This window comes from Patiria miniata, unplaced genomic scaffold (genome assembly GCF_015706575.1).
Source record: "Patiria miniata isolate m_02_andy unplaced genomic scaffold, ASM1570657v1 HiC_scaffold_7, whole genome shotgun sequence".
Taxonomy (NCBI): Eukaryota; Metazoa; Echinodermata; class Asteroidea; order Valvatida; family Asterinidae; genus Patiria; species Patiria miniata.
In genome coordinates, this window is record NW_024037074.1 from 2,533,257 (window position 1) to 2,558,685 (window position 25,429).

Here is a 25,429-nt window from a genome sequence, read left to right on the forward strand (position 1 = left end):
CCTTGCATGGTCTTTCTTTGTTTCAACTTTGATATCAGAAAACATGGAAAGTATTACGTGTTTTTTTTTAGTTGAGCTCACTACCGCAATGGCTACCAGATTCCATCACGGGGGCGGTCGGTCGAGAAGTGGAGAAACTATCGCTGCTGGGGGCATTCCTGTCTCTGTCTGTCTTTGCTGAAGATAACGTGAGTAAAACCAAAGGGTAACTCTGAGGTTTTCCAAGTTCAATTCAGTTCAGTTCATTTGTTTCTCCACTTATTCAATTCAAGATTCATGAAAAAAAAAGTTAAATCGACCAATATTACATGTAGTGATGTACCTTTACGGGTAGAATCGGGTATCTTAGTGGATGGAACTTTAAAATGGTGGTTGTGTTTACAATTCTGTAACTTGGAAAGTACATAAGTGAATTGAATGATTCGATTTGAAAGAAAGCTTATGAATTGGGCTTTCATATCCTAGATTTTAAGAGTGCTACATGCAGAACTTCACTAAAACAATAGTCCCGACATTTGGGTTTGGTTTTTTTTACTCACCCTGTATATTTATTTTTGGATTTTGATGATATTGCAGACAAAAGTGGTTGAAAAGTATTTCTCAGGGCCCATGTTGACGCAGGATAACGTACGAATCCTTAACGACAGCTTGCAGCACCATCTACACTTTGTCAGAGTAAGTCCACTTTTTTTGCTGTTATCAATACAAAATTAAGACCCTACAAACTAAATTTCTTGTGAAGTTTTTACCCATTTTTTTCTTTCTGAAGGAAATGCAAAAAATAATGCACAACCGTGTTGAGTTTATGTATACAAAATGGTGAAGTGTATGTTTTTGCCATTTGCAGTGTTATACATTTTTCTGACACTAGAGGTCGCTGTTGCATCCCCTCCCCTAAATTTGAATGCCTGACATTTCTAAGGAACAACTTCCTGTGCATGTTTGTCTTATCAGAATGAACTACATGAGATCATCCACAGCATCTTAGTCAACAGCGAGAGCAGGGAAGCCATGGTCACGTACTTTGCAACGGTCATCCAACGGAATCAGAAACGAGCCCAGATGCAGGTAGGGCATCATACCAGAAACTTGGAAAGATAACAACACCCTTACCCGACCCCACTCCCCCCCCCCCCCCCCCCTAGACCCCTACCCACAGTTACCTAAGAAGTCAACAACTTTTATTACTACACCTCATCAATATTCATGATCAAATTGGATCACGTCATTGGCCGATTCCGCCGTGCGTCCGGGATACGCGCCCAGGTGACGTCATCCAGGTGAGTATCCAGCTCGCTGCCCTGCGGTATGTTTTCTGGTAGCACCAAAAATTCCCTCTGGAACCCGCCTCGTAGACATGTAGTCTGTGGCATGTAATCTTTATGGCACCAGTCTGTTGTTGTAGTCCTTGTAACTACTACAGTAAAGGCACATTAAAGAGTGTTGGCACCAGACTATTTCATTGACTGACGAAGAACTTGAATATCTTGTGCTGGATAAAGGTGCGAAACCTACGAAGGCCGTTATGGACAAGGCAGCGAGGCTACTAAAAAGGCACTGAGGCTACTAAATATTATGAGGTGTAGTAAAACAAATACAGCATGGTTTATTTCTGGAAAATAGTTGGAATTACTGGTCCCTCGGTCATGTCGGTGTAGGTCAGCTTGACTACCTCCCTCCTCTTTGCGTCGGGAGGTAGTCAAGCTGACCTACACCGAGGGACCAGTAATTCCAACTACTTCCCCTCAAACCATGCTGTATTTGTATACTACAAGAAATCTGCTGTATCGCCCCCCCCCCCAAAAAAAAAACCCACCAATGTCCTTTTCTTTGTGGCGTGCATTGTAAAAACACTGATGTTCCCATTACAAGCAAGTTTTAGAATCACACCCTCTTATAAATATTTTGCACAGCAAAAAATAATTATTTAAGTAACACGGCAATTATCACATGAGCCTGTTGCAAGTTTTGTGTGGCATGCACATGTAGCTGCACTGTTGTTGTGGCATAAGCTTCAGTCACACAAAGCACTTGGGTAAAGAAAAACATAATGCTCAGTAAGAAGGGTTCATTTCTATCATATTCATCATAAGATGGAATTTTTGCGCCAGGGTGATGTAAATCAAATTAGGTTTTGCCCTTCACCAACGTTCAAACACTGTATACTCAGTGTGTTACCTCCCGAGTGAAAGTTGGAAAAAAATCACAGGAGGAGCAGGAGGTCGTGGGTTCGAGTCCCACCCGAGTGATTTGTTCCAACTTTCATTTCGGGAGGTAACACACTGAGTATACAGTGTTTAAACGTTGGTGAAGGGCAAACCTAATTTGATCACATTTATCGTTAGATACATTTTGTTCACACAGCTAGCTGTGTGTCTGTGATTTGAAAACACGTTCCTTTTTATGGGTAAAGCAGTTTTGTTTTTTTCTGAAGGTGTTTGATGTTTACATTTGTAAGTTTTGTTGGTACAATCTTTGTTGCTCAGGTTGATGAGAGTCTAGTAGCCGGCGATGGGTTCATGCTGAATCTGCTGGTGGTGCTACAGAAACTGAGTATGAAAATAAGACTAGACAAGGTAAGGGTGCTCATCTCTGTCATATAGTATATTTTTGGGGGGGGATGTGAATTATAAACCCAATTTTAAACATTCATTGTGCTATACACTGTAGTGAGGAAACTATTGAAGCTATATGTATCACAGCTATGCTCTTGAAGTGATGTGTGATAATGAATCTAACTGTTGAGATTTTATGATCATCAACTGTCACCTATCGCGTTATCTGCGGCTATATCAGGGCAAGCTTGGTGGTTGAGTGTTAAGATGACTGCACTAGTAAGCAGGAGTTTGTGGGCTCGAGTCCCACGCAAGCAAATTTTTTTCTGAAAGGTTCTGGTGCGGCACTGAATGCGCAATGCGTATGAAATTATGCCAGTGAAGAGCAAACCTAAAATTTAAAGTTTAAGTGTCGTCTGTATTCCAATGTATCGCTAAAGTCTTGTCCCCTTTTCGTTTCTGCAGGTCGATGTGATGTATCCACACCATCCCAAGTCTCTCATTGACATCTCCCAGGACACCCGACTAAAAGCCACATCGCAGGAAGCGACCGAGTGGGTTGAAGAATGCAGTAAGTCAAACTCCTAAATTCTTTTCTTCTCCTAAATTCAGTTATCCAATTTTTAGAAAAGTTGCTGTCTGGAAAGGTCGGCATAGCAGATAACTGATCCTGTTACACCAAAGCTTGCAACCAAGCCATCATGTTAGTTCTAATCTCAGGAGCACCCTTCTGACTAACCACATTACCTAACCACATTACCTTTATCTCCCCCCCCCCCCCCCACCCCCCCCCCTTCCTCTCCAGAAAGCAACCATCCATCTGGCTGGAGCCCAAGTTCCTTACCCAGTGCCACTTCCAAACCACCCCAACCCCCCCCCCCCCTTCTACCAACTTCTAGCACCCAATCCAGTTTATCATTTAGCCTGCAGGAATTCAGCTCCGACTTCTTTAATCATCATCATCTTTGTTCTCCCATCCTCTCCAGATAAGCAACCTTCCATCTGGCTGGAGCCCAAGTTCCACACCCATTGCTACTTCCTAACCCCTGACTACTAACTTCTAGCACCCAATCCGGTTCATCATTTTGTCTGCAGGAATTCAGCTCCGACTTCTTTAATCATCATCATCTTTGTTCTCCCATCCTCTCCAGATAAGCAACCTTCCATCTGGCTGGAGCCCAAGTTCCACACCCATTGCTACTTCCTAACCCCTGACTACTAACTTCTAGCACCCAATCCAGTTCATCATTTTGTCTGCAGGAATTCAGCTCCGACTTCTTTAACCATCATCATCTTTGTTCTCCCATCCTCTCCAGATAAGCAACCTTCCATCTGGCTGGAGCCCAAGTTCCCGACCCAGTGTTACTTCCTGACCCTGCACTGCCAGCACCTGGCCCTCATGCCAGCGTGCCGTCACTACACCCGGCGCATCCGGGGCATGCGGGAGCTGGCTCGCATGGTGGAGGAGTTGCAGACCTCGGAGGAACTGTGGAAAGGAACGCCCAACGAGAGACGGAACCGCCAGCTGCTGGACAAATGGAAGTCCCAGATCAAGGTATGGCTCCTGTGTTCTTACTGTCATTCTTGTGCAAGCTTAGGTGAGGACCATTAGTCAACTAATGGTTTGTGACGTGTCTTACGCCTGCGTACAAATAGGCGGGTACGAATGCCTTCTGTCAAAAGCTGGTCAACACATTGTCACAAAACTGATTGATCCTAGCTCCTTGCTGCATTGGTAACCGGCGATGAAACTGTGCCCCGGGCTCTGGTACAGACTAAACCGGTGACAGCCATTTTCTGCGGTGGCACTAGGCTTCGCACGAGTCGTGCTCAGATAGTACGCGCGCCTCAGGATCCTTCGACCAGTAGAAAAACCAAAATAGGCGAGCACCTTGCCTTAAAGAACGTGTGCAGCAAGCGCGTGAGAGTGACATCACTCAGCTCGACATCAATCAACAGCTTCTAATTCTGGTTGCCGGATTAGGCTATACAAATAGTCGACTTGAGTAGCCCAACCATCCTGCGTATGAGTGGAGTTGGTCGAACTCTGTCTACATCAAATCACTTCTGTAACACTCATGGTCATTAAATAGACAACTGGTTCTTCACTCCTAATAGTAAGTTCCTAACTTAGAGTCCTACACCGCATGTTTTTCATCCACTCCTCCTGGATAATATTGCTTTGCAGAAACTGGACAAAGCCAAGCTGTGTGGCGATGCTGGTCTTCTGGACGAGACACTTCTCAGAAACTGCTTCCAATTCTACGGCACTGTCATGTCCCTGCTACTCAAGCTACTCACGCCCAAGGACCAAGAGTAAGATATCCACAACTTAAAAAAAAACCTACTCCTTAAGGCCTCCCCCCCCCCCAAAAAAGTCTCCGGTTTCTGGTATGGAGCTTGCCCAAAAAGTGGTGCGGCGACGCGGCTTTTTTTTTTTTTTACCTGATTTTTTTGCTTCAAATGTCGGCTGATGACTGCAAATGGTGCCCGACGAAACTTAGTGCAAATATATGGGAGTCCACAGAGGCCACACAAAGCTTATTCTTGACCATAACCCAATCTAAAATCACGTTAAAATTGTGCAGCAGCAGGATTCCAGTCAAACCAGTGAGTTTGGCGGTTTTGAGACATCATCTTTCATTGAAAAAAAAAAGTTTTCATTTTGCCGACGCGCATGGCTACAGCGACGCGCGCGCATACCAGAAACCGGAGACTTTTTTTTGTGTGGCCTAACTAGTCTTGTTTACATTGAAATCAAAACTACATATGCACAGAAGCCGCTCCTCACATTTGTGATATTTATTTTGTCATCAGTAGTGAAAAGCCGTTCCAAGTTAACGTTTATTCTCATTTTGTGTGTCTTTTCCCCAAGGATAATCAGTCTACCTCTGCCCAAGGAAGTGCCCATGGAGTTTGCCACGTTACCCGAACACTACATCGAAGACATTGCCGAATTCATTCTATTCACCGTACAGTAAGTTTGCAGCCCTCTCCCCACTCAGGCTATTGGCACGACTTGTGGGTATAATAAATGGAAAATTCGCCCTTGAAGTTTTGCCGGTGTGTTATCACAATCTGTTTGGGTTAACTAGAGTCGTTCCTAATAGGGGGCCATCCATAAAGTACGTACACATGACGTAGTAAGTATAAAGTACGTCCCCCCCCCCCCCCCCCCCCCCCCCCCGTACGCGTGGCGTACACAGTGCCCCCCCCCCCTCCCTGTACAAGTACGTACTCCATAAATTGATACAAGTAAGATACATGCACATTGTACATTTCAGGTGTACATTTAATGCACATGAACATGTACATTACAAAGCATTATGAATGCGCTAAGCTTTTCAGCTAGTTAAAGCAGTCTTATTATTTAGTAATGTCGCGGCGCCTGAATTTTAATGACCTCAACAGGCGCGGCGGCACTGGGAAGATAAATCTAAATGGTAGGAGTGAAGTGTACAGTGTTATAATGATTTTCCATGCATTAAAAAAAATGGTCCTGGTAGGTATTAAATATGACAAAGTACATTGATTTCTAAACAAATTATTAAATGCTAATTATCGCTCTGCGTATGTACATATTGGCTTAGAAGCCTCCTCCCCCTGTACGCATTGTGTACACGATGTTAACACCCCCCCTTCCTCCACCTTCATGCATACATGCTTTATAGACGGCCCCATGTATTGTGATCGATACGACTCTGCCGCGCCTGTCTGAAAGCAGCGCAAAGGATCTGCTGTTGATTACATTGAATTAACACTGTACTAGTCTGAATTGCTTGAGTGATGCTTCAATTTGGTCATTTCTTCATTTGTGTCCTCTCGTTGCTGCTTTCTCTCAGACACTGCCCTCAGGCTCTTGAAGACACCGCCCAGCAGGACATGGTGCTATTCATTGTGGTCATCGCCTGCTCAGCTCACTGCATCCGCAATCCCTACCTGGTGGCCAAGATGGTCGAGGTAAAAGTTCTTAAAAAAAATATGATCTGACTGCTGGTGACTAGCCTTTGTTAAAAGTATAGCAGGGAAAGTGGAAGTGAGTTTTCACTGTCTGTGACTGTTTAAATAGCAGGAGGGTTAGTCCTGACCCTGTTACGTTTTGAAAACTCTGCAAAATTAAAAAAAAAAATAAAACAGTCAGTAGTGCCAATGTAGTTGTATTCTATAACAAAAATATGGCTGTGCTCTCTCAGGTATTACGACCTAAAACTGATTCTAGTGACTTTTATTAATAAGCACTCCACAAACGGAGGCCAAAAAACAATAATAATAATTTTTTTAAAAAGGAGAAGAAAAATCCACTCTGTGAGTTTTTTTTTTTTTTCAGGAAAGAGTTTAAACATTCTTTTTAAATCACTATTTTTTTCAGGTAATATTCGTCTTGAGTCCAGTGGTCCAGGCAAGAACGGCCAAGATCTACGAGGCCATTCAGAATCATCCGCTGGCCCAGAATCACTTGGTGCCCGCACTCATGACATTCTACACTGGTAAGGCCCACGAGAAATGGATTTATTGGGGGATGAATTTTTAACAGCTTCATATTGCATTGGGCTACCCAGTTACAATAAGAATTATGTAAATAATAAATAAATATATAGGTGATCCAATGTTATTAATAGTCTGTCAGCAAACCTACAATCTCAGACTTGAGGGAGAGTCTAGGCTTAAGAGTTCTCCAGATACCCTTTATGTTGCACACAACCCCAGTTTCTGTTGAATCAAGCAAAATTTAAACTCGTAGACTTGAACTCAAGTCATTATTTGTGAGCATGCAATATTTTGCCAGTTTTACCACAGCTTGTATTTTGATTTCCCTTTGAATTTCCTTTGAACCAGATGTTGAACAGACAGGAGCCAGCAGCGAGTTTTATGACAAATTCAGCATCCGCTACCACATAAGTATCATCTTCAAGTCGCTATGGAGACTGCCTATGCATCGCAACGCCATGATCACATTCAGCGAGTAAGTACATTTCAGTGATTACTGATAAACCACTCAAAAAGACAGTTTTATAAAATAAATTACAGAGTTCTTAAAATACCCCTCTCGTACCATACTTTCAATGGGGGCGCTGTTGAAATCCGACCATCATGAACACTATATTACAGAATAATGTACAAATACCCCTGTAACCCAGCTGGCTCTGTACCTGTTTTTTTTTTTTGGGGGGGGAGGGGTTCACATTATTTTTTATGTATTTTTAACATAAAAATGGATCCACGTATGAACTCTGGAATTAGCACCCTACCTTCTTTCAGTGCATTACCACTATTCCCTGTTGCCAGGTCCCAGACTGAGTTTGTACGTTTCATCAACATGCTGATGAACGACACCACCTTCCTGCTGGACGAGAGCCTGGCTTGCCTCAAGAGAATCCACGAAGTCCAGGAGGCCATGAAGAACAAAGAGGCTTGGAACGCACTGGACCAGGTATGCGATTAGCGGGAATTGGTTGGGAACCAGTCACCCTCAATACTAAACCTATGTCATTTTGGCTGGTAACCTGGGGTTTTTTTGCTTGACAAATATTTGGCATTGCTTGATGGTTAGCAGAAAAGTTTAAGGAAGCCATGATGAACAAAGAGGTTTTGAACACACTGGACCTAGGCCCAATTTTGTGGCTCTGCTAAACACAGAATGTCGCGCTTACAATCACCATTCTCTGCTAACAGTGCTAGCAGAAAAATGTTTGTGCTTACCCTGTAAGCACAGAATCCTTAGTTACAGGATGTACGCATGCACAGAAGCCAAAATTCCTTGTTAACCTGTAAGCACGGAATTTTCTGCTATAGTAAGCAGGGATTTTTCACTATTACGGTAAGCAGAGCCATGCAATTGGGCCCAGGTTTGCGCTAAGCAGGTAATTGATGTATTTGTTTTGTGTTTTTGACAGGAGGAAAGACAGGGTAAAGCCCGCCAGTTGTCTACGGATGAGAAGCAGTGTCGCTCCTATCTGACACTCGCCAACGAGACACTAGAAATGTTCAATTACCTCACGAAAGAGATCAAAAAACCATTCCTCAGACCGGTGAGTTGCTGGAAGCATGTTTTTCTTTTCTCAGGAATTGTCCAGGGGGCTCAGGGTTAGGGAGTCCATACAAAGTGGACTTGGCTACAACAATTTACAGTCTCTCGTGTCTCGTCTCTATTTGCATGACAGGAGCTGTGCGATCGTCTAGCCGCCATGCTCAACTTCAACCTGCAGCAGCTGTGCGGCCCCAAATGCAGCGACTTGAAGGTGGAGAACCGGGAGAAGTACGGCTTCCAGCCCCGACGGATGCTAGACCAACTAGCTACCATCTACCTGCATCTAGACAGCGAGGAGCTGGCTATCGCACTAGCAGATGATGAGGTAAAGACAAACACAAAATGGGAACGCAATCAGAGCAAGATTTTGGGGATGTCCGTAAACCATGGTAATGGCCTTGGCGTCAGTTACGGGCTCCAGTTTTATGATTGCAATTGCCTGACATGGGGGACTAGGGGTTTTTGAAACCATGGCTTCGTCTGCAGTTGCGTGATTTTCAGCACCTAACATAGGAGACAGAGAGTGTTTTTCAAACATTGGCTTTGTCTCAGCTTCGGATTCAGGCTCCAGTTTCATGATTGCAGGTCCCTGACATGGTGAACCAGGTGTGTTTGTAGCCATGGCTTCACATTTTTCGTGATTTTAGGCGCCTGTCATGCGGAACAAGGTGTTCTTGAAACCTCGGTTTCATCCCTAGTTCAACGTCAGGCTTCAGGTTAATCATTTTAAGCCCCAGGCTTTGAGAACAAGGTGTTTTTGAAGCCATGGCTTCTCCAGCTGTGGGTACATGCTTAAGACACACGGTTGTCCAAATCTGGGCTTCGTCCTAACTTCGGCTTCACGCTTAAGTTGGAATTGATGTACTTGCCACCTTCTTTCGGGTACCTGTGAGGGCAGAAAGTATGTGTTTGATATTCGGTTGCACTTATATGGCAGCGTCGAGCTGTATACTCCCCAGGGAGCTGAGATGGTCTTCACTTTGTTTTTAGTGGCCTGGTGAGCAGGGGTAATAATGATGTAGTGCGCATTGATAACCTGTTTGTTTAATTTGTTTAATCTTGTTTAATATTTTGGCTATACAGGGTGAGTTTAAACAAATGCATCCCAAATGTCAGGACCAACTTTTGAATGAAGTTTTGCCTGTAGCACTTTCCAAATCTAGGATATGAAAGCCCAGTCATTAAGCTTTCTTTTAGTACAAGAATCATTCAGATCACTCATGTACTTTCCAAGTTACGGCATTTTGAATACAAACAGTTTTAAAGTTCTGTCCACGGATCACAAAAAAAGAAAGTGTTTTTTTTTTCAGCAAAAGGAAAACAATTCACATGCATCCGTATGGGAATTGTTTTCGTTTTGCTGAAAAAAACACTTACTTATAAATCCATATTGTAATTATAATTGTTACCAGAAGTATTAAAATTATAATGATAGTCACAATCACAAAACCTGTCTGACCACTTTTCATTCTCATTAAAATGACACAGCGATCCTTTCGGCCTGGTCTGGTGAGCGACGCCCTGAACATCTTATCCCGGCTCAAGACCCAGTCCGAGATTCATCAGTTCTCCCGTCTGATGGAACGAGCCCAGGAGATCACCTCCCGCAACCAGCAGATGGAGCTGGACTATGACGACGCGCCGGATGAGTTCAAAGGTCAGATACTGAGCTTGAACCCATCGGCACTTGTACTACATTGTATTACATTGTATTACTTTGTATTACATTGTATTACACTGTATTACACTGTATTACACTGTATTACTTTGTATTGCATTGTATTACATTGTATTACTTTGTATTACATTGTATTACATTGTATTACATTTTATTACATTGTATTACATTGTATTACATTGTATTACATTGTATTACACTGTATTACATTGTATTACATTTTATTACATTGTATTTATTCACTGAAGAATCTATGAAACCATTGAGTTTTGGCCCATGCAGGAAGTGATAGGCAGGGCGGTCTGGGGCGGTAGTGGGACTAAAGAGTTGTGTACTTTTAAAAAAATCTCCATATGCTTTTTTTTGGTCAACTTATGTACTCCTTGGACACTTATAAGATCCTTTGATCCACTTATAAAATTAGGTTGAGCTTGTGATATGAAAACTACAGTGCCGAACATTTGGCTGTACAAATATTCCTTTTTTGCTGGCAGAGAATTGCTACAACAAAATACCACTATACCATGCAATCTGTAGTGGGCCCCGTTGTGTTCGTTATGTTAAGTTCCACTGTATGTGGTATGCATACTTCAATATATGACAAATCAATAATATTGTGGTGTTACATTTGTGGTCATCATGTTACCGTCCTTAGACCCTTTGATGAACATCATCATGTACGACCCTGTCATCCTGCCCTTGGGCCACATCATCGAGAGGAAGATCATTGAGCTACTACATCGTATTACATTGTATTACTTTGTACTACATTGTATTACATTTTATTGCTTTCTAACAAACCAATCATGTTGTGGCGTTACATTTGTGTTCATCATGTTAACATCCTTAGACCCTCTGATGAACACCATCATGTACGACCCCGTCATCCTGCCCTCGGGACACATCATGGAGAGGAAGATCATTGAGCGCCATCTGCTCAACTCTCAGACCGATCCCTTCAATCGACAGGAACTCACTAGTGACATGCTGGAACCAGGTAGGTGTAGTGTTTATGCAGTGCTTTCCATCGTATCAACAATCTCAATGCACTTTACAAATATTCCCCGTTCATCATGCTACTAGACCACAAGGCAGCACACATTCGGTCATATACCCTCACAGGTACCCATTCATACTCCTTAGAATTTTACAATTATTCCCCCGTTCATCAGGCCACTAGACAACGCAGCAGCTGATATCAGCGCACATTCAGTCCTCTACCCTCACAGGAACCCATTCATACTCCTGGGTGGAGAGGGGCAATTGTAGTTAAGAGTCTTGCCCAAGGGCACAAACACCGTGTTCCTGGCAGGGTTTTGCATATTTGTGACCTGTTCTGTCAAAAGCAGACGCTTCTGGGCAGAGGTTGAAATTGAGATAGGGCCAAAAAACGCTGTGGGGGTGATTTTTTTTCCATTTTCTAATTTTTGCATATTTGTAATCCTGAGCATGTCTAAAATATACTATAAAAGTTTGAAACCCTAATTTGATCTCTAATTATAGTATTTTTGATGATTTGTTAAGGTATATCAGTTAAAGAAATTACTGGTTTGTGACGTTAGTGGCCATTTTCTCTGTTTTCTACTTTTCGACACAATGAACTTCAAAATAGCATAACTATGCCCAGGAATTACAGGTTTAAAAAATTAAACCACCTATTAAAAGGAAACAGAACACATTTTAACAATATGCAAAAATCTCTGCCCAGAAAAGTCTGATTTTGACAGAACAGGTCACATTTAGTCACTGACCAAGACTAGGTTCAGCCAAACAAGAATGAAGTGAGACAGGCTTGCTTCCTCCTCCCCCCCCCCCCCCCACCCCACGTTCTAGACCTTTAAACAACAGCAGCTAGAGAGTTAGAGCCCTTGAATGTGTGGTTTATGCGCACGATTTAGTCCCGTTCAAGCCTAAAGCCGGCCGCAGGTCGACCTTGCGACGACACAGATCAGTCGGCGACTAACTTTTCAGGATAAAGCTGCGTCTGAGCTACGACCGTCGGGAACAACTCAGTCGCCGATTTTGTGCAACCTGAGTGTAACTGCGACGATATTGAAACGATCGGCATCAGTTGGCGCTCAAAAACATCACCAGTTGCAAGAGTATAACAATTTCAACTTATGGGACGTGTTCCCCGACCATCACACGATTTCTCTGTTCTGTGATCTGAGCATAATTTTTGTGCTTGATGCATCACCCTAATATTAAAACGAGTGTCCAATGCTCAAAATGTCTGTATTTGAAATTCCTTCGGTGTTTTCTTTTAGAATAGAAATGGCAAGGTCTTTCTAATCTGTGGAAATGCTTTTTTTTTTTTTTAAACCATAACTTTTCTACTTCAAGTCGTTGAGATTTTCAACCCTTTTTTCATCAAAACCCGTGCCTAAAGGCTTATAGGTAAAAATCCATTTGATCATGTACAGTTCTTAACTCTTTTTTGGTTTCTTCTTTTCTATAGCAACGGATCTCAAGAAAAGAATCGTGGATTGGATCCAAGCCAAGAAGACCAAATTGTGACAAGATTCACCAGTTCACACCCCATTCCTTCAAAAAAACCTCCAGTCTTAGTCGTCAAACCTTTTAAGTTTCCAACAACCATTCTTTCAGAAGTTTCTTCCAAAACATGCTTTGTGTATTTCTCAGTCTCAGAATTATGCGCTTTATTTAGGAGTTTTGGAACGAAGGAGAAACTAACAAGTTTGGATGTCAAAACTATATTCAAAGTGGCTTGGGAACAGTTGAAGGGTACCAGCCGTACTCTCGTCCAATAGGAGCCCCTGAACCCATTTCCAATATAAAACAGGCCACTTGGAGTTAGAGTATTTTTCTAAGATGCTTGACAGCCGGTACCTTTTGGGGAGCACAACTTTTGGAGTTTTCGAGGAATAAAAAACTGAGGGAAATGTGCGATGTGATGTTTGGTCCATTATAGACGTCCTGGAGATTTCTCGCAAACTTTTGAAATCCGCTTCATGAATTAGGATTTTTAACAATTCTGGATACTGAAAGAATGTACTTTATTTAATGGACTTTTAAAAGGCCAGTCAGACATTTGAGTAATTTATGATTTTGATCGCCATTGTTTAATAATCAGACCATAGGCTGCGACTGAAAAATGGGTATCTTTTTCAAAATTGACAGATGGGAGGGGGGGGGGAGTTGAAGGGTTTACATGTATTTGTTTAAAAGAAGAAAGTGTTTGACAAAATCTGTTGGCTAGATACGGTTCAAACTTTTTTCTTGTTTGTATTGAACACACATCAGATTACTTCCACTGTGATATTTTTAAGTGTGGGGGACACCACCAGTGTGAAAGAATGAGCTTTGTCCACTCAGTGACTCCCCACAAGAACACGTAAGGAATAAGAGGAAACTTTTTCGGTTGTTGAGAGCACAAGGTACTTAAAGCAGTGTTTTTATATGTAGTTGAATCCATCACGTCATCACAAGACCTCGCATGTCAATCACAAGTCATCTTGTCCCAAGTCAAGTCACAAGCTAATTCAAACGAAACGTGACAAAGGCGTGGGATCATTTACTTCTCATGGAATTTTTGTTTGTTTCCAATAATAACACCACTCCAAATCCACAGAGGAGTATTTAAAACTTAACCTGTTGAAGGTCTCAGCTCAGTTGATATTACACTCTTCAAGAAAGCTGTGAAAACTACGCACAACCTTTTGATCACGAATTAAAAATCAATCCAGTGATTGTTAGAAAACACCTACATTTCTGAATTTCTTCTAAATGACTGCAAGCCAGACAGAATAATTTCATGGGCAGTTTGGTACCAGTATGATATTTAATAATAATTTGGTAGTTTACTTGTTTGGTTAAATGCAACTGATTTATATGCCTTAATCTTCAAGCATAGTTGAATTCTCAATCCTGATTGGTCGATCCATGGCAACACCAGTGTGATGTAGTTAATATCACGGTCCATATCGCAGTCCCCGAATCACACTATTCCAAGATGCGAGCGCCATTCCCGCTTGACGCCTGTGTAACAGGATAACCGCTGAAAAGTTTGTGTAAGCATGTGTGTTTCATCTTGAATGCGTATCAAGTTCGCTTGAAGATAAGTTCGTTATCCCACTTGCGCTCGTGGAACATGGAAAATGTAGTGCGTACCACATACCACTCGGCCTTTGGAAACGTGGCATGTGGGACACAGACACACTACATTATTCCATGTTCCACTCGTGCTCGTGGGATAACTAATAATGTTTGTCCACTGTAACTTGTAAAGAGACTTGGGAAAGGACTTGCGATTTACTTGTGATTGGACTTGTGACTGAACTTGTGATGGACTCAACAAGAACACTGACTTAAAGCAGTTATACAGGGTCCTTTATCTCGTGTGTGCATCCAGAATTTGGGAAACTTACAAACAACCATTTTTTTGATGAGTTTGTCGACATTTCGTAAATGTGGCGTCTTCATTTGTTGGAATATTTCAAGTCAAGTTTCACTTTAACTCTTTACTTTTTGTACTCCTAGCCCACATATAACAGAATACAAAGTGCAATGACAATTGTGCCAACACATTTTTTTGTACACGAACTTGTTGTTTAATTCAAACTTTGCTTCATAAACATGCTGTTTTGTCGCTTTCACTTGAAATGCATTTAAATTATCACTCCTTTAACGCAAGCACAAAGAACACTGCTCAACACGCCAGTTCCCTTAATTTGTGTTGTACTTGGGTGTATTTTGTATAAACAGCACTCAAAACAAAAAGACATGCATCCCTTTAAAGATTATTTGTTTCAAAATCCCACATATCTAATACATGCACCTCCTTTTTCTACATATCTATTCTACATATTTTCCCATTCCTTGTGTTTCATGATTGACTTCGTATTCAGACTTCCTGGCCATGGGTTTCTCGCTCTGAAAACTGACTACCAAAACAGTTACATGTATTTAAATTATTGAATTTTTGAAGATATTTGTGAGAACAAAGGCATTTTAGAGAAAGGAATGTCTCTTTTGTACTCTAGTAGTTGTTGAAGAGGATCCGTTGTATGCAAATTAATGTCAATATTAAAAGAGTGGACAGTGAAAAACAAATATTAGTTTCTTGCTGTTTTTATTTCTTTGCATTTTGCTGTAAACTTTGATTTGTCTTCTAATTCTTATTCAACTGGTTAAGATGATTAAGCATTAAAGCGTGCTAGAAAAATATACGTTATTAACCCTAACCCCTAGGGTATATTTACTAGAAAGTATCCTGAATCTGCCAAAATCCATCAATTTTGCCATGCAAAAATAATTTGGTGGCCAATGAGTCCATCAGAATCCACCAGTTAGCCGGGAGTAAATCTGTTGCAATCCTGAATCCATCAAAGTCCCCCAACAGCTCAATATGGAGGCATCCTGAATCCATCAAAATCCTGCAGTTCCGCTAGGCTTACAATCCTGAATCCATCAAAATCCCCCAGTTTGTGCAATATGGAGGTATCCTGAATCCGCCGAAATCCCCCGAAACAGGGGTGTGGATTTTGATGGATTCAGGTACGTTAGGGTTAAAGAAACTTACAGACTTGGTGAATTTTACAGTTGCAATATTTGTAGGTGATGGCCAATGCCAGCCCGTGACACGGCTTTTTAGAGCTCCGTGAATAAACGTGAAACGGTGTTTTCAAAATCTTATACATCCATCATCTAGTAATGGCCATTGGTTAACGAGATTACCGACTAGGCGTTTTGGATCATTTTCTCTGAATCGTTAATTAAATACGGTAAATTGGCTCTGTCACGCAGGCCCGGATTATCCAATAGGCACAGCAGGCACTGTGCCTAGGGCCTACGAAAAACTTGAGGGCCTATGAAAATACCGCAGTGTGCCATAAAACAAACGCACCCATGTGATCTGATACACTGTGCCCTCTGGAGACATGCACACAATGGGGAACAAAAGATTGTATACGTCTCCACAGGGCAATTTCTATAGATGAATACGTCTCCACAAGATTTTCACGAAATGGATATATGGATTTTACTCAAAAATTAGGAATTTTCAAGGTGGGTTGATCTGTCACAAATGGAAAAGTTTTAGAAAAGGGATATCAAGTCCGAATTTCAGCCAAGGAAATTAATTCTGGTTAAAATGACAGCATTTTGAAACTTCACTTTCAAACTCGAAAACTTTACTACACGAGAACAAAGAAATGTCTCCACAAGAATACAAATTTCAGTATGCGTGCACACACAGGAAAAGTTTTTAAAAGTTTTAGCGTCTCTCTCAGGATTTTCTATTTCACCAACTGATGCGGACTTAGCTTAGCTGCATGTACAGTAACGTACAGAATTTACCTGTTAAAGCTACCAGTTTGGCTTGGTTTGCTTAGTACAGTATGCAATTGATGCTGGTGAATAGGGCGGAGTAGGGTCTACTGAACACTGGGGCCTGGGCCTACAGAACACTTAATCCAGCCCTGCAGTCATGACCATTTCCTTTCATTGTGCTGGAATTACTCTTAAAAACCTCTAAATGACAAAGAACACTTGAAATTCTTTGCAAAATAAAACTTTGGTGTTGTCCTAATTCACTAAAAGCAATAATTACTCAAAAATAAATCTGTTAAAGCTATAGTCCATCATTTGTAATTAGTGCATTTTGTTCGTTTGAAGCAACAAAAGTGTTCAAAATCTAATGAAGGATACTGAGCAACTAACCTGATGAAGTTTCAGCTAAGCTTCAGCTGTACATTCCGAGATAAGCAGCATTCTAAGATCTCAATTTCAAATCAAAAGTTACTGAATCATGTTTTGAATTGTTTTGAATTGCAGCTATATGCGGCTTCGCGCACTGATCCGACAAATTATAACAACCGCGCGCGCGTGTGCGTCGTTCCAATACTTGTGCGCGCTGCGCTGAATAACAAAACGAACTACTAATTTATATTTTCCTACGGTGCTTCTTAAGAATCACCGTTGGAAAGGCCTTCTTTCGTTGATTACTTCAAAATGACAGCTTCCCAGAAAGAATAATTTCACAGGGAGTTTAGTCCCCTTACTATCTTTCAACCAAGTTTGTTTTCAACAGTAATTACGCCAGTTACTTTTCGGATAGCTGCAAATGATGGACTATAGCTTTAATAGAAAACTGGTGATCGGATCAAGTAACTTTTACTGATTGTCTTAAAAACTGCTGCAGTGAAAGTAGGTATGTACTTGGCAACAAGAGTATCCCGCTATTAAGCAACTATGCATTGGTTTACGAGTCTGTTATCCATGAAAAAACATTACGGCACTAAACGCCTTGCTGCTGTCATAAGGTCACTAGAGGTCACACGAGACAGAAAGGTCAAACACAGCTGGTACTGTGTGTCATCAAGCCATGACTTTTGACTTTTACTGGCCGTCTGACCCCCCGGTGACCTCTGACTCAGCACGCGGGCTGACAGGTTCAGTAGCCAGGTTGCCATCTGCTGCTTCTGGAGTGAGATGGCGGGCACCAGTTTGGATCCTTCCCACGATGCAACGGTAAAAACCGGCTGTTGCCATAGCAACAAATGGAGCATGTTGGCTGCTACCGTAGCTGATGGGCGCTGTTGAGAAAAAGAATTCAACAAAGAGCAGTGTTTAGATGTTTTAATGGTGCCAGTTTTGTTTGTCAGCAAAAATCGCCTCTGAAGTTGAACTGCTTGTATAATTGTTATGGTTTCAGTAAAATTGACGAAGCTCGTGAAAAAATCGTGAGGTTTGGATCATAAAATCAGACCCAAGGTAAATTAACTCGCAATTGAAGTGGGCTCACCTCTGAAGGATCTTTCTTCAGTAGAAGGCGGATAATTTTTCCAAGTCCTTGGTGCACGTTGTCCGGTATAGCGGGGAGGTCCGCGTCCTCATACCGAGCACTGTCCAGCCCTGGATGGTTGTCGCCGTGACGATAGAACGGGTTGGGAAGTCCCAGAACTTCAAAGCTGATGGCCCCAACTGCCCATGCATCCGATTTTGTGTAGTTGATTTTTGCGGCCGGTCCTGGTATTGCTAACTTGACCTGGAAAGTAAAATTTGATGTTATTACCAGCTTTGGGTTAAAACAATTTTTCCAGATTTGTCAAGACAGAGTAAACCAATGTCACTTTTTGGTGATTTTTTTTGGGGGGGAAAGGGGGTTGGGGAGAGGGAGGAGGGGGTTGGGGAGGGGTAAGAGGTTTCGGGACGGGAGGCACATTGCGAAATCATTATTGACCTTCCTTGTCATTTCTACTGTTAACAAAACTTGCATGCTCCAGTAAGAATGTGTCTGAAAGGTATTTTTGCTGCGGCTTCAATTTTTGCCATTGATGCTCTATGCTGAATAGCCGTAATCGAGTCTTAATCAGACAAAGTGTGACAGCCACTTTTTCTTTACCCACCTCTGGAGCCATGAGGGCGCTGTTGCCACCAATCTCCATGTGTCTTAATGGGTAGGGGAGCTGCAGGCCTACTGCATCATCAGCCAGACAGCATCCAAAGTCAGCGATGACCACATGAGGGCTCCCTTCATACAATGAAAAAAAAGTCCACATTACTGTAGACTAGTCTATCACTTTTCTTTTTATGTTTTTCAGTCCCATTTGTATGGTGAACCATAAGGGACATCAAAGCTAAAACAATAGTTTGAAGGAAAAAAAAGGGTGGCCTGTGAGGGACATCACAATAAAAATGTTCTTTTAGCAACGGCAATTAACGTTGTTTTCTTTTCCCGCCATTCAAAATTTGGAAAGAGGGGAGGAGCCAGTTTACGGCTGCGTCCCAATTGCTGGAATTCTGCCAGCTGTACGTAACAAATGCATGGGATCTGGATTCGGTCAGTTTCAAAGGTACATGAGTAATTGCCTGGCAGTAGCTGAGTATTTTGGATGCAGCCTGAAAAAAAAGGCTCTTTCCTTGCTGGTTAACATGGACAACCATCATATAAGCACTGCATTGACTGCATACCAAGCAGTGTCCTATCTGGTTTGTTAGTGTGAAGTCATCTCAATGCAACCATGTGTACTTCACACAGTGTAGCATAGCGCGAATGGAATCGGAAGTTAACGCAACTCGAGCATTTATCCAATGGGCACTAGTTATCAGAGGTGCATGCGCGTGTATGACGTTTATAGTAACGAACCGGATACTAAAATGGGGCGCTGTGGTCCAATGTGGTTCAAACCTTTTCACCACAGGAGGGCGTGCTTGTGCACTGAGTCAGAATAGTTCAGTCTTACCTTCAGTCAGCTCGACCAGGATGTTGTTACTCTTCAGGTCGCGATGAGCTATCCCATGACGCACCAGGTAGGCCACGCCCTCCAGTAGCTGAGCGATAATCGTCATGGCGACCTGCTGGGTGGGGCAGCCGATGCTCCGGTTGTACTCAGCAAGAGTCATGTCGTACCTAGATTTAGGGAAATTGCCGGTTGCACTTGTCACTTGCTGTGGGACTCATTTCAAGAATCGTACAAGGAATGTACCGGACCTTCAAATTCTTGCTTTGTGTCATATGAAGTTTATGTGAGAGAAAATGAACCCATTATTGTGCTGGATTCTCCAAAGTTGAAGTCATAATTTATCCCAAAACTAATTCAACTAGCCTGAAGCCGAAACTGGAATTGAAGCCAGGGTTTCGGAAATGGCACTAGCCAATAGCTACCTTTTCATCACCAGATACATGGTCTGGTTCCGTCCCATCCCGTCAATGTGAAGCCTGGCTGGCAGCGCAGCAGGGAAGAGGGTCCGTGCCTCTTCCAAGTCGTGGGCCACCGTGGGGGCAACAAACACGTGGTGGATCACCGCAATGTTCGCGTGGGGCGGCAGGAATCGGTGATCTTTCTTCTTGGCTCTGTGCCTGGGAAGGGGGGGGGGGGGGAGGGAATCAATAACCATTAGAAGTACTTTTTTCCTTCTATAAATTTCAACAAAAAATCAAGTTAGCCACTGAGATAAGGGCAATGTCTCATCTTGTATCTTACCCATTCTCCCAGCGGAAATCGCCAAAGGAACCGCTTTCAAGGCTCGGCCATAGAGGCAGGTATTCCCTCTCAAAGGTACGGGATATCGCAATGGCATTGGAAGCAATATCATAGTTGAACATCATCTAGAAAAAGAACAATGAAGACAAATGCAAAGGAATTCAATAATTACATACGTATGGTAATGTTACATGTGAGAAAATTCCGTCTTTTGTTCCTCAAATTCTGTAAAATCTTACTTTTAACTGTTCCATGCAAGAGTCCTAAAAATCTTACTTTTAGGCAGCAAAGAAGTTGTGACACACATAATTTTAGTAAAAATACTGTTAATAATAACAGGGGTGTGGAAAGTGATATAAATATCCCAGGATTACAGCTTTCAGCCCGCAATGGTTTACAGCTCACAACTGTGCAAAACTATACAATTTCCCTCAAGTTTTGTTTTGCAGTTTGCACATGTTGACTGCAGTGTTTGTGAATGGCATTTTTGACATGAACTATATCTTTTAAATTAGTGTTAAACACTGTGGTGATGCTGGAATTACGATACAGCTCACGAACAGATTAGGTAGGCCTTATGTCTCTTTCAAATGATGTCATCTCCTACAGACCAGCCACGTGCATCGGCATTTTGAGTGTCAACTTGCATTTCCGTGCACCTGCTGCATCGTATTTAGAACACATTTGAGGGAACAAGTGAGAGCGTTTGGAACATTTTCAACACTGCCCAATGCGTGCCTGATTGCGTTCTCTTACAGAGATGGCCGTCTTTGAAAGAGACCTATACAGTGGAGTTGAAATAATGTTCATCTAATCTCAAGAACTTCACGTGCACGGTGCAAACCAGTCATACCCACCTTCAGTGCCAAGTCATAACCACCGCCAGCCTCATCCTTTACAGGATGACCGTCTTTGGATTCCTCCTTCTCCTCAACCACAACATCATCGTCTGCATCGGCGACATCATCAAGACTCTCCCAAGATGATAACTCCATCGAACCAGCAGCATCCTCTTCGAGACGCTCTTCTGTCTCATTGGAAACCATCTCCCAGTCTTCACTGTCATCTTCCTGAAAGCTAAGACCATCGTCTCCGCCGACATCCTCTTCAGCGCCCATGGCATTGTCAACAGCTCCCTCTGTTGAAGGAAGTGGTGTCAGCCGGGCAGCGTAGATGGACGCGCTGGTGCCTTTACCGAGGAGCCGGTCCGAGATGTCGTAGGATGCAGTGTCTGATGGGAAGGGTTCTTCATCAGCAGGACACTGAAGTTCATCATTAGGCCTTTGATTCTGGAAGACACCCTGAAAATAAAAATTAAAAAAAACCTCATTCGGAATTCTAATCATTTAGATGCATACAAATGAAAACTTTCAAAAACTCTGTAAGTGCAAGTTATTTTCCCTCTCAAAGTCTCACCAAAGACATTTTATTGTAAAAAAAGACTGAAATACTTGTCTCATGTATTGCATCTGTAGTTGACAAATGTGACAAATTTAACCGAGAACCAAAAATGAAACTGTGCTTAACAAATACTCGGAACAAATCAGTCTTTCTTAAGCGAATGTAAAATTTAGCTGACAATATTTACATCTTGTTTGTTTATAAAAATGGAAATTTTAAATAAATGTAATGACAATATTTTTTTTTTAAAAATGTTTTTGGAACATTTTTGAAGTTGAGGTCGTTTTTCTTTTCCTTTTTTTCCTCTTCTGTTCAAATCTCTAACCAGGGATGCCTACCCTCACAATCTCACACCACGTCTCCAATGGCAACCGACCCCGCATCTTTTCATTTTCATTCATCGCACCATCATTTCCTTCCAACACGCTCCTCTCCCCGGCCGCCAGTGTCAGCCCCAGGAAGGCGTAAATGGGCAGGCGGCCCCGCCCTCCCACGCCCCTCCCGACCAAAGAGCGGGATTGGATCAAACGCAGTGCCGCGTTCCGACGCAGCTGGGCGGCCCAGCTTGCGCTGTTGCTCTGGTAGCCGACGAAAACTCGCTGTAGATGGTTGACGGGTGTTGCTGGGTCCTTCCTGGGCAGGGGGCGCGGCGCGGCTTGAAGTAGTCCCTCCTGCTTGTGGGCTTTTCCGGTGATGAGTAAAACCCGTTTCCGAGCCAGAACTTCGGCAGCGAGCTGCTTCAGTCGAACGAAGGCAGCGCGGAACGACATGATGCAATTTCAACGCAGTCAAAAAAACTCACAGGAAACGGGTCTCTGACTTCAAAGAAATTTAACTCTAAAATAAGTAAAAAGACGGTTGGTTATTGAGCAGAAAATTGTCCGGGCCAATTGCTAGCTTTCGGGCCCCAAAGGGCCCATAAATTTTGAAGAATGATTGTTTCTCTCTTCCGTTTGAGCACTCAATGGTTGACATCCACCGTACCGCCTACCGAAACGTCGTACGTAAATAAACTGACTGAGGAAGATTTATTTTTAGCAATGATATCACTTAAAGCGCGCCCTCTTGTGCTCAGGTATGACAGCAGCAGTTAGATTTGCGTACCAGTCAGTTCGGTGAAGTTTTGACACATCTCATGCGCTTCACAATCCTTACTCGATTTAGGCCTGTGTTGGCTTGAAGACAGTGGACCAACTCGTGGACATGGTAAGGCTCCGATAGACTAGACTGAGTCATTTGGGGAGGGGAAGCAGTGGCGTAACGGTGGGGCACAGGGGGGGGGGGGGGGGGGGGGACTCACGTGCCCCGGCCCAGCGGAAGTCCATCCCCGCCGGTGCCCCCCCCCCCCCATTTAAAATCTTGAATTGAACAAAAACAATTTATCAGTTGCCTTCAGTGCCCCTTGAAACGTGCACCCCTAGGTTGCCCTAGACGTTTAACCCTAATTACGCCGCTGGGGTGGGGGGAGGGGGGGGGGGGGAGCCGGTGGGATGGCAGGAGGGATCACCGCAGGAGAAAGGGTGCACATTTTCCAGAGGGGTGTGGCCTGAGATTTCGACCCCCGCCCTGCAAATAGTCTGCCGCGAATTTGAATTTCCTCCGTCTGATCGGAATGGCTGTCCACCGCCGGGACCGGATATGTTCTGTCCCCCGTTAGGAAAAATTGTCTCCTCTCTGTTAGGTCAAACACAGGCCATGCCCTTCTGATGGTCCTGATTTCATAATTGATACTTTAAAAATCATACAATTTTGCGGGAAAAAATGTAGTGGTCTTGATTAATTTTGGCCGCCTTAGACCTATTTTTTTGCGTGTGGAAATTCTCCGTTGAATGAGGTAGAGGACTGAATATTATAGAGGGGTACACTATTTCCTTGGAGGAACTGTCTGGGCAAGACGGCCTAATATATAGTTGACCCCTGGTGCGGTGGCGCATGGCCGGCCGGACCCCTCGAATTAACGTGTAAAACTTGAGTCGGAGTTTTTAAAATTATTTGGATACATTGATTTCTCAAGGAAATCACCCTCGGAAATGACCTTTGTAAAATTGTTACTAGCATCACAGTTTATGGAAACTGAAAAATCGCACGAGGTGAAAAAGTAATATTGTGCCAAAAACTGACCTCTCCCTTCCCAAAATCTAGAATAAATATGGACTATTGGAACTCTGAGCACTCGTACAATGAAATACTTTCGTTGTGATCATTGGGTAAAAAACTGAAACTTCAAATAGGAGACTAAAATATTTTGGGGACACACAATGTTTTGTTACAAATGAACTTAAAGAATAATTGTCAATTACTAACAAATCTAAAGTGACCGTTGATAAGAACTGTATTCATGCAAGCCTGACTAAATCTAGAACCATCGGGTCAAGGGCGGATCCGGGGGGGGGGGGGGCAAAGGGGGCCATGGCTCCCCCCCCCAAAAAAAAACCCCGAAACCAATTTTTTTTATGTGACATCGCAATAAAGGCAGGCAATGAGTACACCACCATCTTTTCCTCAAAAAAACATTGGTTAAAGTGGTCAGAAATTGCCTCAGATCGCACCACAGAGCATCTATAGAATCAAACATTTTTTCGGGGCCCTTAAGCGGGCCCCGAACCCCACGCCGTAATTTTTTGACCCACTTTTTGTAGGGTCCAAATTTGTTTTTGCCCCCCCCCCAAAAAAATTGTGTTCTGGATCCGCCCTTGCATCGGGTGTAGGTAGGTAAGTATTTGCGTCGTTATCGTGTTCGTTCTCACGCAAGTACGCACGCGATGTGAAAACGAACGTGATCGAGGAGATGAAAGAAGTTAGTAAAACACGTTTTTACCAATATCCAATTGATTTATCATCATTTTTTCATGTGGAATGCCAATATAAAATGCCAACATCAACGTTTCTTGGGTGATTACGGTTAGACATTTTTCTGTCAAAAATCATAGCAAGAGAAAGGGCAATCCAGTGAAAAATGCCCATAGAAAGGTAGCGGAGGGGTCAAGAAGCTCAAAGACAAAATGTCGTATATATACTTTGAGACTCTATTCCGGGCAAAACCAGGGAAATAATTATGTCCGGTGGGGGGATCGAGTGACATAATCCTGGCGTACAGAATCTCCTTCCACACGGGCACTCAATGAGTTTTTACTGCTGAAAAAATCGTAAGTGCCTTCCCCCAAATGCCGAGCACAAGGTGCCAAGGACGGGGAGGCCCCGAGTGGAGTGGGGGGGGGGGGGGGCGTCCAATGGCACCGTATTCTTTTTAACCCACAGACACTTTTATACACTTAAGGTTTTTTTTTATTGCTTGAACCGATGTATTAGGAATACCCGAGTTCACTTGAATTTGTCTTCTCTAAATGTGGTCCTTTTCTCGGGCGGGGGGGGGGGGGGAGGGTGGGGAGGGGGGGGGAGGGGGGGGGGGGGTAATGTGTGCCTCCCCTGGCTGGCCGGCCCATGCAGTCCTGCAAGAAAAGTAGAAAACTTATAAGCGATAGTGCAGTAACAGAACTAACAGCGGTTGATAGTGGGTGATGGTAAATGAAGCGAACTCTCAAAGAAATTGTGACTTATAGGTTTTTGCCTCAAGCACGGATCCTAGCCTATAGCGCCTACAAGTACCCGTCGTTGAAGCACACGAAAGACTCGTTGCAAGTCTACTAAACCAGCAGCCGAACAAGTGCCGTTTACTTTCACTATGCAGGGCATCATTGTACTCCGTGTGTACGGATACGTGTCCTTTTGATCACATATGCGCATGATGAATTCGCCAGCCAGGTTACAGGTGCGTTACTATAGCCACAAAGAGTGACGTCAGCAATGGGAGTTCAATACA

At 43.0% G+C, this 25,429-nt stretch overlaps 2 protein-coding genes across 2 annotated transcripts in view; one reads left to right on the plus strand and one right to left on the minus strand.

Annotated features, from left to right (window-relative positions):
• Positions 1–15,334, plus strand: part of LOC119744602 (ubiquitin conjugation factor E4 B-like) — a 32,748-nt gene extending 17,414 nt beyond the window's left edge. The window contains exons 12-28 of the mRNA XM_038220627.1: positions 72–188; positions 577–675; positions 955–1,068; positions 2,487–2,576; positions 3,021–3,126; positions 3,872–4,110; positions 4,744–4,871; positions 5,431–5,532; positions 6,398–6,515; positions 6,925–7,042; positions 7,392–7,518; positions 7,842–7,986; positions 8,450–8,584; positions 8,717–8,908; positions 10,072–10,240; positions 11,112–11,258; positions 12,720–15,334. Of these exons, the coding sequence (XP_038076555.1) occupies positions 72–188; positions 577–675; positions 955–1,068; positions 2,487–2,576; positions 3,021–3,126; positions 3,872–4,110; positions 4,744–4,871; positions 5,431–5,532; positions 6,398–6,515; positions 6,925–7,042; positions 7,392–7,518; positions 7,842–7,986; positions 8,450–8,584; positions 8,717–8,908; positions 10,072–10,240; positions 11,112–11,258; positions 12,720–12,778 (2,205 nt within the window). The 3' untranslated portion in view covers positions 12,779–15,334. The remainder of the gene's footprint in view (positions 1–71; positions 189–576; positions 676–954; positions 1,069–2,486; positions 2,577–3,020; positions 3,127–3,871; positions 4,111–4,743; positions 4,872–5,430; positions 5,533–6,397; positions 6,516–6,924; positions 7,043–7,391; positions 7,519–7,841; positions 7,987–8,449; positions 8,585–8,716; positions 8,909–10,071; positions 10,241–11,111; positions 11,259–12,719) is intronic.
• Positions 15,335–17,366: 2,032 nt separating this feature from the next.
• On the minus strand, positions 17,367–22,639 carry LOC119744603 (serine/threonine-protein kinase pink-1, mitochondrial-like). Its single transcript, XM_038220628.1, has 8 exons — positions 21,948–22,639; positions 21,066–21,509; positions 20,209–20,333; positions 19,890–20,084; positions 19,468–19,634; positions 18,631–18,755; positions 18,027–18,269; positions 17,367–17,817 (listed from the first exon to the last, which is right to left on the minus strand). Exons 1-8 carry the CDS (start codon positions 22,377–22,379, stop codon positions 17,512–17,514), a joined length of 2,037 nt encoding a protein of 678 aa, XP_038076556.1. The 5' UTR covers positions 22,380–22,639; the 3' UTR covers positions 17,367–17,511.
• Between the last annotated feature and the right edge of the window lie 2,790 nt (positions 22,640–25,429).